The following is a 10,965-nucleotide window of genomic DNA, read 5'->3' as shown; positions in this document are numbered from 1 at the left end:
ATCAGCAATTCATGATTTTGTTTATTTGGAAACCCTTCTTACACTGCTTTGGCTGAGGTTTGATTCATAGCTGAGCTGCTGGAAACTGCACAACCACTGCAGGATGTGCTTCTGTCGTGCTGTTAAATGGCTCCTTGCTGACAAACATCCATGGAAACATTCCCCCAGCACTGCCATCCCACTAAAAACAAGGTAGGAGCCATGAGGTGGGAATCAGGACAGCCTCACCCTTTCCAGCCCAGTTAATAACAAACAGCACAGCCATGAATAAATACGAGCCTGGGTTGTTTACTGAGCGTTTTATTTGTACAAAGAGGCATAGCAGGGAGTGAGGAATGAGAGCAAACAGGAATTCTGCTCCTGGGAATGCAGAGCTGAGGCTGGGAGCTTCACCATCCACCCCCACGAGCAGCACAGGCTGCAGGCCAGGCTTCACAGCGATGAAGGACCAGGAAAAATCAGGAACACAGGAATCAGAGAGCAAAAGGAGGGGCAGAAAGCAATAGAAAGAACAGTGCTGCCTTGCTGCCTCACTCTTGGATTAACAGCTCCATCTGCTCGAGGCCAGGCTCACTCTGTCATTTCTCAAAACAAAGAAAATCCCTGTTCAATGCCAGCACTCTGTGTCCTTGAAACACAACAGAAAACACCTCAGATGCAGCACGAGGGCTTGAGAACAGGTCAACAACAATTGTTCTGGAAGTTAACGTTTTAAAACTAAATAAATTACTAAGCAAAACACCCCTATGTTAAATATTAAAGTAATAATTAGTAAAATCCAGTTACTATGTGTAGCAGTGCAAAACAAAATAGCAGCTTTCGTATGGAAGTGGGATTCAGTGTAAACAGTTATTACTGAAACTGCATCAAATGGGTCTGGCTGGAGCTCAAACTCTTCCAGAGCATCTGCCTGGCCTGCAGACCTTGGGAGGCTCCTGTTTCCAGGAGCAGTGACCAGCACATGCTGGAATCCCTTACCTGCACCCCAGTTCCCAACAGGCTCAGCAGGGCTGGTTTGATGGGAGGTTTTGGGGCTTTTTAGCCAGGAGTTAAAGCACGTAACAATGGGAATGAGAAGCCTGACTTGGGAAAACTCAGCTCATGCATCAGTGTTCTGCTCAGAGGCTGGAATGGACCAGACCCTCCACCCACTGCTGGCTGCTTCACTGAACTTTTACCTTTGGAATATTTTAAAATGGGACCTTAAAGCTCATCCTGTTCTACACCCTGCCCTGACAGGGACACCCCCCACTACCCCAGGTCGCTCCAAGCCCCATCCAACCCCAGGACTCAGCGTTCAAACAAGGACCTGAATGAATCAGAGAGCAAAAAGCACACACGTGGAGCTGCTCCCCGCACAATGCCCCAGTCTCGCCCTGTTCTTGCGCCTGCACGCCCCGGGGATGCTCTGGAGCACACGGGCTGGGATCAGCCTCGCAGAAACGCTGGGATTTGGGAGGCGTTGCTCAGCCCCTGCTCCGAGCCGGGCCCAGGAGCTCCAGGAGCGTTTGCCGAGGGAGGAGATGATTCCCAGCACCCGGCCACGCCACTGCTGGAAGCCACATCGCGATGGAGCCGCGTGATACAGCAGAGATGGGAGAAAAGCCACGCTCGCATCCTCAGGGCATCCCCAGCAGCTGACGGGAGCGGAGGGGAGAACCGGGCGGCACCGGAGCACTGGTGGCACGGTGGGCACCGGAGGGGAGAACCTGCTGGGGTCGGTACCAGGCGGGAGAACCGGCAGGACTGAAGCGGTGCTGGGACGGTGGATGCCAGGAGGGAGAACCGGGTGGGATGCAGCATTCTCTCGACGTCCCGCGGCTCCCGCTCCGCTACCGCCGCCGGACGGGCCGGTACACACAGATGGCCATGAGGATGATGGTGAGCAGCAGAGCGCTGAGGATGCTGCCCAGCAGCACTGCGGCGGGAGGAGAAAGAACATTCATTAAACGCTCCCTGAGCACCTCCCGAGCCCCCGGCCGGGTCGTGGCGGGGCCATCCCCGGTGCCCCCCGCTCCTCACCCAGGTTCTGGTGCTGCAGCACAGCGTAGGGCCGGCTGCGCTCCGCCGGGCCCGGCGACAGCGGCGACAGCGCCCAGCCCCGCGCCGCCGCCAGCCCCATCGCGGACCCGCCGGGCCCCGGCTTTGTGCGCCGGGCACGGACCGGCCCTGCCCCTTCCTGCGCCCGCCCCGCCCCGGCACCGGCCTTCCGGGGGAGCGGGGCCGGGAGCGGCGCCGGGAGAGGCACCGGGAGCGGCACCGGGAGCGGCTTCGCCCCGCGCCCGCCCGGGGCAGACCCGCGCGTCCACCCCGCGCCTCCCTGCACCCCCATGGGCATCCTCTCCCCCCCTGTGTCCCCCCTAGCCCCCGCTGTCACGGACGTGGGTTCTTTCCGGTGTTTTATGGGCCCCGGGAACGGTGATGCTGCTCTGGGAAGCCGCCGCAGGTAGCTGCTTGACACAGGCTCAGCTCGACCCAGGGTTTGGTTTTAAATGAGGTCTATTAGGTTTTTTCCCCTGTTCAAATGCCTGTTCTCTGCGGCAGAGGCACCGCTCCGCCCCGGCTCCAGCAGCACCTGGGACCCACACCGGGGCCCGGGCCATTCCTCCGCCGGATTTGGGATCTTTGTAGCAGGACAGGGTGGGTCTGGACAGCGACAGCCCCTCCTGTCCCCAGCCCAGCCCGGCGCTCCATGAACACAGCACTGCGAGCTGCGGCTCCTCTCCCCCCGCTCATCTCCGAGCATCAGCATCTTTATTTTCCAGACACGGCACAGTACAGACACGCACGGGGGAACCTCCGAGCGGGGCAATTCCTCCGTCTGCCCCGGGAGCTGGGGTGCTCCTCCAGCCCCGGGCGCTTGCCCCCTGGGCTGCCAGCCGGTCCCGTTCTCCCTGCCGAGGTTTTCCTGCCAGCAGCGAGAGCGGGCTCAGCTCCGCCAGGGATGCTCACGGTGGGGATGGCAGCTGTCCCCTCGCTGTGCCACGGAGGGAGCCCGAGCAGCCTCCGTGTCCCCCGGCCGTGCCAGCGCGCTACAGGACGGGGGCCATGCCCACCCCCTCCGCCTGGGGGGCTCGCATCCCCTTCTCGGGCCGGATGCAGACGGCGAGGCGCTGATGGGGAGACAAAACACCCCGCGGTTCCCTCCTGCCGTGCCCTTCCCGGGGCAGCTCTCCCGCTGGGGTTTAATTGCCGCTCGAACAGAGATGCTGAGGATGCATCAACCAGCCTGGGGCTGGCCCCAGTGGGGTCCCTGCCCACCCCAGCCCACCCAGGAGCCCTGGGGCTGTCAGCCCTGCTCCTGACCTGCTTGAGGGACCCCGGTGTCCAGACGAGCTTGTACACCATGTAGAGGGGGATGCAGATGAAGGACGACGCCCCGATGAGGAATCCCACGGAGATGCTCCACTCGGGGTACTGGTACTCAAAGAGGGTCAGGGGTGGCTGCTCCAGGAGGGAGCTGATGACGATGAACTGTAACGAGCAGAGCCACAGGGGCCTCGGGTGCTGTGAGCAGTTTGGGCTCCTCACACCAGCACAGACACGGAGGGGCTGGAGCGTGTCCAGGGAATGGAGCAGAGCTGGGAAAGGGGCGGGAGCACCAGGAGCAGCTGAGGGAGCTGGGCAAGGGGCTCAGCCTGGAGAAAAGGGGGCTCAGGGAGGATTTTTTTTATCTCCCAGATGGAGGTTGGGCTCTGCTTCCAGGGAGCAGATGAACCAGAGGAAATGGCCTCAAGTTGTGCCAGGTTATGTTGGATATCAGGGAAAATTTCCTGACCAAAAGGGTTCTCCAGCCCTGGCACAGCTGCCCAGGGTGGAGTCCCTATCCCTGGAGGGCTTTAACTGATGTGTGGATGTGGGCCTTGGGGACGTGGGTTAGTGGTGGCCTTGGCAGTGCTGGGTAATGCCTGAACTCTTTGATCTTAGAGGGCTTTTCCAACCTAAATAATTCCCTGATCTCCTCAGCTCACCCCTCAGGTTATCAGGGTACAGGGATGGAACAGGATCATCTCTGAGGTCCAACCCAAACCATTCTGCAATTCCATGATTCTCTGAGCACCCTCCACATCCTGCTGCTCCCCCCATCATCCCAAACCCCAGCCAGCATGGACATCACAGGGACGTCTCCCAGGCTGCCCCCCTGCCTGGGTGAGGGTTTGGGGCTCTGTCTCACAAGCCCCTGGCCTGCGAGGGCTGCTGAGCCCCGTGCTGAAACAAAACCATTTGCTGTGTGCTTTGATGATAATACTCCTCTCTTAATAACCAGGGCAAAGTGCTTAGAGCCATAATTAATCCTCACAAGGCCTCTCCTCCTGCAGATCCAGTGAGATTAGACCCCTCTGCCGACAGCAGCCTTTGAAGTGCCTGGGAGCTGGCATTTCAAAGGGACACATCCAGCCCAGCACAGGGACATGGACCCGTGGCCAGTGCTGGGAGGATGAGGCAAGGCTGGGTGAGCACCCAGCTTTGCCCTGGAGCTGTGGAAAAGGCTGGAATGTGAACTTCCAGCTCCCCTTCTCAGTGAGGTCCTGGGGATGTGGGCACTGTGGCAGTGCCCCTGGCTGGAGCAGCACCATGGGGAGGGCTGGTATGAGATCCCACAGCCCTGTCTGCTCTCCTGGCAGCTTGGTCACCTCGTGTGGGTGACAGGGGAGTTATCCATGGCACGGGGAGCTGGGCAGCAGAGGGGAGTGGCTGTGGGGTATCCAGAGAGACAGCAGTGACCTTGTCCATAATTTGGTCATGGATACTCACTGCCAGCAAAGCTGGGCTGATGGCAACCCAGCACAGCTTCCAGAAGAGCCCTGGGGTGAAGCCCAGCATGGCTTTGACATCGTGGGAGAACCTCTGGATCCCTGCCAGAGGAGAGAGCCCTCTCAGCCCCGGGATCCCGCTGGGGATGTGGGGTCAGGGGTATCCACACGGACACAATGCCCTCTGTTCCCATCCCAGCCTGGCCAGGAACCACACACAGGATCCAGAGCCTGGGATTTACTCACCTGTGTAGGTGGCCATGGAGTGTTTTCCACCACAGAGGCAGTTTCTTACCATAAAACCAGGAGACAGCGATGGTTTCCAGCAGCACCACTGCCAGGATGGAGCAGCCGGCACCAAACTCCTCCAGCAGCTTCACCACGTAGGCTCCCCCCTGGGGCAGCAGGAGGAGGCTGCAGACCCACGGGGTGAAGGAGGGGACATGGGGCAGGGCAGGGTGGTGCCAGTGGAACTCACGTAGGTGAGGGTGCTGAGGGAGCCCAGGAAGCAGACTGTGATGAGGCCGAGGACGAAGAGCTCCCGTCGCCCTGCCAGGACCTGGGGGTACTCGTCCATCACGGCCGTGATCACGGCCTCCAAGCCTCCAAACTGCCAAGGAAATGCTGGTGTGGGGTGGGGAAATGGGATGTGGGGACTGTCCTGCTCTCCAAGAAAATCTGCATGAACAGGGATGTCCCGTCCCATCCCATCCCATCCCATCCCATCCCATCCCATCCCATCCCATCCCATCCCATCCCATCCCATCCCAAGGCCATAACTCCCCTTGTCACCCCACTGTCAGCCATGGGACATGGCCACCCCCGTGGTGGGGACACAGCTGGGCTGTCCCCTCCTACCGTGCTGTCCAGCCCCAGGGTGATCATCATCAGGAAGAAAATGATGGCGAAGAAGGTGGATCCCACCATGTTGGCAATTGCCTCAGGGTAGGTGATGAAGAGCAGGCTGGGCCCTAGGAGGGGACACTGGCTCGCTCGGCTGCTCCCTGGCACAGCCCTGGGGGTGGGAAGAGGCTGCTGGAGGGAGGAGAACCTTTATCTCTGGCGACATCCTCCACCTCCACGTCCCTCATCTCGGCCATGTAGCCCAGCACGGTGAAGATGACGAAGCCTGAGAGGAAGCTGGTGAGGCAGTTCACAGCACTGGTGACCAGCGCATCCCTGGAGGGCAGAAAAGAGGCAGAGACCCCACTCCAGGTCAGCCCTCACCCCGCTCCAGCTGCCCTGGCCTTCCCCCACTCCACTTCCCTCTCCTGGTGGCCTGTGACACCAAAACCATCAGTGAAATGGGGAAAGATGCCCAGCCTGCAGCCACGGGGACCAGGAGCTGCTGGGATGTGGCAGTGGGGACCAGGAGCTGCTGGGATGTGGCAGTGGGGACCAGGAGCTGCTGGGATGTGGCAGTGGGGACCAGGAGCCACTGGGATGTGGCAATGGGGACCAGGAGCCATTGGGATGTGGCAATGGGGACCAGGAGCCACTGGGATGTGGCAGTGGGGACCAGGAGCTGCTGGGATGTGGCAATGGGGACCAGGAGCCATTGGGATGTGGCAGTGGGGACCAGGAGCTGTTGGGATGTGGCACTGGGGACCAGAACGTGACTCCCCTGCAGCTGTGCCCACTGGGATGGACCCTCACCGGTAGCAGTTGTTGTGGAAATGGTTGTAACTGGCCAGAGCAAGGATTACTCCAAATCCAGGGCCCAAGGAGAAGAAAATCTGTGCAGCAGCATCCACCCAAACCTGGAGGGAGACACAGTGCTGAGTGTCCAGAGAGGAGTGTCCAGGCCTCCTCTCCTGCCTGCTCCGTGTCCCCAGGAGATGTTCTGGGGGCTGAGGAGCTGCTGTGGCGTGGAGTGAGCTCATTCCCACCCTGGGCTCAGCAGTGTCACCCGTGCTCACCCACACTGGGAGCAGGGATGGATGGATGGATGGATGGATGGATGGATGGATGGATGGATGGATGGATGGATGGAGGGATGGATGGATGGATGGATGGATGGATGGATGGATGGATGGATGGATGGATGGATGGGAGCCCCGAGCCTGCCCTGCCCACTCCTGCTGACACATTCAGTGCTGGCAGCACGGCCCTCATTACCTTTAATGAGAATTCTCAAGTGCTGCCTGGTAATTACCCACAGGAAGCCCATTGTCAGCCCAGGGGGGAGCACAGCACAAACAAAAGCGGCCAGAATGAGATGGGTGATTCAATTATGGATTTACATTTCCAAGAGCCTCTCCAGGGCGCCTCGTTTCTGTGGGAACAAGGGCCCCTGTGCTGGGGCCAGACCCGTGGGCAGGGTTGGGTGGGTGTGCTGGGCAGGGCTCTGGGTGCTGCCGTGCCCAGGTGGGTGGGTGGGTGTGCTCTGGGGGTCTCTGGGTGCTGCCATGCCCTGGGCAGGGGGTCCCACCCGCACTCACCGCCGTGCTCAGGAGCTTGCCCCAGTCTGGGCGCAGGTAGAAGACCACCCCTCTCCAGGCTCCAGGCAGGGTGGCCCCTCGGATGAGCAGGATGAGCAGGACGACGTAGGGCAGCGTGGCTGTCACCCACACCACCTGGGGGGAGGCAGCTGTCACCCCGTGTCACCACAGAGCGCCCAAACCCCGTGCTGGGCTCGCTCGGGGTGGCCTCAGGGGCAGGGGATGAGGAGGGGGTGACATCCCTTTTTCCACAGTCAGGTGGGTGGAAAGGTCCTAGAGGTGAGGGGTCCCCTCCTGTCTTGGCTGGAGCCCTCCTCACCTTCCCAGAGGTTTTCACCCCTTTCCACAGGCTGAAGTAGACGATGGTGAAGATGAGGAAGAGGCAGAGGAGCAGCTGCCAGCGGATCCCCCCAATGTCATACAGACCCCCGGATTTCTGGATCTCCAGGACCTTCCTCCTGCAGGCAGGGATCCCCACGGCTGGGAGCAGGCTCAGCCCCAGGCAGGCAGTCCCTGAGCTCCCCAGGAGCATCCCCACCCCAGAGCCCCCTCGGGGACGTGCCCAGCTCACAGCATCCACCTACGTGTAAAACTCCTCTGCGGGGGACCTGGAGAAGTTGCTCCAGGTGACGTTGCTCTTCCCAAAGTAGTTGGTGCAGTCAGGGGTGTTCCAGGGGTTGTCGCAGCTCGCCCAGGGCAGGGTGCCCGAGAAGGACGAGTAGAAGTAGTAGAGAGCCCAGGCAATGATGGTGTTGTAGTAGAAGGAGACGTAGAGGCCGATGATGCAGATGGCAAAGCCGATGCCTGGGAAAAGCAGGATGGGGCTCAGCCCTGGGACACGGCCTTGGGGACCTGCTGGGGGCCACGGTGTCACCCCAGCTGGGGGGGGCTCACCTTTAAAGATGGGGCAGATGCGCTTCCAGATGGGGATGGCACCTGTCCTGTGGAACTGCCCCAGGGCCAGCTCCATGTAGAAGAGGGGCACCCCCCCAAAAACAGCCATCAGCGTGTAGGGGATGAGGAAGGCTCCTGCAGGGGGGGGAGCAGAGCAGGGTGAGCGCCAGGCTGCCAGGGGACCGTGGCATTGTCACCCCCCTCCCTCCTGGCACTGCCCCAGCAGGTTTGGGTGTGTTTGTGAGGAGTTTTGGAAATGATCTGGTCAGAGGAGCTCGGAGATGTGAGACCCTGCTTGGTGTTGCAGCTTCCTGGGCTCCCAGGACAGCCCTGCTGGGGTCCCAGCCCTTGCTGGGGAGGCCAGGATGGAACAAAGAGCCACACAAACCATTGGGGAGGGGACAGGGGAGGGGACAGCCAGCACCCCTCAGGTCTGGAAGAGTTTTGGAGGAAAATCTGACTGAATATGCACAGCCACCCCAAGACACATAATTAGCGCTGTAATCTGCATTATTCATAACATCCTCATTTTTACTGGGGCTACACTTGTACCCCATGGAGCTTTTGGAAGTGAAACTGCTCTCTGAGTTCTGCTGGGATTAGTTAATTTAACACCCCCCAGCTCCTCCTCCTGACAGATGTGAGTGTGGTGCACCCCAACATTCCCAGTATCCCCAATATCCCTGTCACCTCCAGCATCCCAAATATCCCCAGCACCCTCCTGCACCCCCCTGTCTGCCTGGCAGGACTGGCCCAACAGGACCAAGCGTTCTCAGTGTTTTCCTTCCAGGCAGAGCCTGAATTGGGGGTGAGTCCAGTGCTGCCCATCCCTCCACGGGGCTCTGCTGCCCCAGAGCTGCTCCCTGAGCTCCTCACCCTCCTGGCTGTGGGGCAGGTGGAAAGCTCCCACCCGAACCACAGGCACGCAGAGGGGCTCAGCTCTGCTCCCAGTCCCACAGGAGCAGCTCACAAATAACTCTGTTTCAACGTGGGCACCTGGGATCCACAGTTTTGCCTTGAGTATGGAACTAATTATCTCCTGCTAATTTTCCCAAGCAGTGGAGGATGCTCCCCGAAAGCCAACTTTGGCAATTAAATCTGCTGCGCTTTCCCAAACAGCACAAAATTCTCATCCCTCCTTTTTCATTTCCATGTGAGGGGGGCTTCTATCCTGCTCCATTCCGAGCAATTTATTTAGCTGTCATTTACTGAAGGTTTTTCCCTTTGTGGTGTTTCTGTGTCTTCTCTTCCCGTTGATCCCTCAAAGCCAGGGCTGCTCATGAGGTGCAGCACTGCCAGCCAGGATCCACAGCAGGAGGGTGGGATGCTCATGAGGATGATTTTAAACCAGGAACCATCCCAAAGAGCAGCTTCCCAAAGTCCCAAAATCATGAAGTGTGTGAGCCTCCCAGCCCAAATTTACAGATCTTTATCTTTTTTTGCAATTTGGACGATGCTGGTTTTCCTTTTGTGATCCTAGAGCTGCTAACGCACCTCTAACCCCGCTGGGAAAGGAGGGAAAGACCAGAAAAGGAGGAAAGGAGCCCAGGGAAGGAGGATGGAGGGAGTGGAGGAGGATTTTGAATGAAGAAAGACACAAACAGAAAAGAGACAGATGTCAGGAGAAGTTGGGTCGGTCCTTAAACCGCCCTGTCTGAAGTGGAGCAGCTGGAAACAAAGAAGGAGAAGAAACAGTGAATTCTTCAGGGTGGGAAAGATGGAAAACGAGGGAAAAGGCATCATTTCTCCAAAAGAAGACTTAAATAAGCCCACTGGTGTCCTTACCCCCTCCGTTCTGGTAGCAGATGTAAGGGAACCGCCAGACGTTGCCCAGATCGACGGCGAATCCGATGGCGGAGAGGAGGAAATCCATCTTTTTGCTCCACTTGTCCCTGGGGTGGGTGTGGGGGTTTGGGGGTGCAGGGCTGGCAGGGGGACCCAGGCAGGGCTGCTCTGCCATCCTGCCACCCCGGCGAATCCTGCAGGATTCAGGCTGAGTAACTTGGGAAGGGTTTCTGTGCTGCTGATGACAGATCCGAGGAGGGGAGGGTCAGGCTGGCTGCGCTTCCCCACCTCCCGCTGGAAACCTGCACGGGGAGCAGCCGGCAGGGAAACAGAGCCCTGCTCTGATCAAAGGCAGTGGGGAGGGCAGCCCCCGAGCCTGGGACCAGCCTGACCCTGCAGGGACCAGCATCATCCCCCAGGGACCAGCCTGACCCTGCAGGGACTGGCATCATCCCAATGGGGACCAGCATTATCCCACAGGGACCAGCCTGACCCTGCAGGGACCAGCATCACCTCATGGGGACCAGCCTGACCCTGCAGGGACCAGCATCACCTCATGGGGACCAGCCTGACCCTGCAGGGACCAGCATTATCCCACAGGGACCAGCCTGACCCTGCAGGGACTGGCATCATCTCCCAGGGACCAGCATTATCCCACAGGGACCAGCCTCACCTTGTGTGGATAAACATCACCCCGTGGGTCCCACCCAGGGGAGGGGATTCCAGCTCAGTTTTTGGGGCTGAGGTGGTAAAATGGGACTGTGTTTCTTCCTTCCTCCTGACAAATCCTGGTTTCTCTCTCCATGGTGTGTTTTGCTAAGGAGGTGACATTGATGCTCGCAGGGGAAATTCGGGAATCGTGGTTTGGGAGGGAAGGGACCTTTAAAGGTCATCTCATCCATCTGGGCTCGACAGGTCTCTCTGTGGTGTGAATTGCCAGGAAAAAGCCACACAAAAGTGAAATAACTTTCACAGCTGAGCTGTGACCAGGAGGGGATGGCAGCACCCCCAAAGCCACCGCTCTGCCCCGCGACAGCTTCACAGCAAAACTCATTGCAGGGAAACGTGTCTGTGCAGGGCTTGCACAGACC

General features: G+C 59.3%; 2 protein-coding genes across 3 annotated transcripts in view; both read right to left on the bottom strand.

The window, feature by feature from the left end:
- Positions 1–284: 284 nt before the first annotated feature.
- Positions 285–10,965, bottom strand: part of C17H12orf76 (chromosome 17 C12orf76 homolog) — a 209,380-nt gene continuing 198,699 nt past the window's right edge. Inside the window, exons 2-3 of one of the 2 annotated variants that reach the window (XM_064392846.1) lie at positions 2,023–2,126; positions 285–1,918 (exon numbers count right to left, since the gene is read on the bottom strand). In XM_064392846.1, coding sequence (XP_064248916.1) covers positions 1,833–1,918; positions 2,023–2,122 — 186 coding nt within the window. In that variant the 5' untranslated portion in view covers positions 2,123–2,126 and the 3' untranslated portion in view covers positions 285–1,832. Of the gene's footprint in view, positions 1,919–2,022; positions 2,180–10,965 lie in introns of those variants that run through there. The other variant, XM_064392845.1, reaches the window with a different exon arrangement.
- LOC135282865 (sodium-dependent serotonin transporter-like) lies at positions 3,033–10,049 on the bottom strand. Its single transcript, XM_064393055.1, has 13 exons — positions 9,875–10,049; positions 8,090–8,224; positions 7,780–7,999; positions 7,515–7,653; positions 7,196–7,330; positions 6,411–6,514; positions 5,806–5,933; positions 5,613–5,725; positions 5,233–5,364; positions 5,050–5,149; positions 4,756–4,856; positions 3,307–3,474; positions 3,033–3,113 (listed from the first exon to the last, which is right to left on the bottom strand). The coding sequence occupies exons 1-13, from the start codon at positions 10,047–10,049 to the stop codon at positions 3,033–3,035; spliced, it is 1,731 nt and encodes a 576-aa protein (XP_064249125.1).

Source organism: Passer domesticus, chromosome 17 (genome assembly GCF_036417665.1).
Source record: "Passer domesticus isolate bPasDom1 chromosome 17, bPasDom1.hap1, whole genome shotgun sequence".
Lineage (NCBI taxonomy): Eukaryota > Metazoa > Chordata > Aves > Passeriformes > Passeridae > Passer > Passer domesticus.
Note: the sequence above shows the minus strand (reverse complement) of the source record. Positions and strands in the feature narration are given on the sequence as shown.

Excerpts from the sequence above, each read along its gene's own strand:
- LOC135282865 (XM_064393055.1), bottom strand. The coding sequence starts at position 10,049 with ATGGCAGAGCAGCCCTGCCTGGGTCCCCCTGCCAGCCCTGCACCCCCA. Across the intron at positions 3,475-4,755 it reads TCAGCCCAGCTTTGCTGGCA|TTCATCGTCATCAGCTCCCT; the intron begins GTGAGTATCCAT and ends TGCTCGTTACAG. Across the intron at positions 3,114-3,306 it reads CACCGGGGTCCCTCAAGCAG|CGCCTCGCCGTCTGCATCCG; the intron begins GTCAGGAGCAGG and ends TCTCCCCATCAG.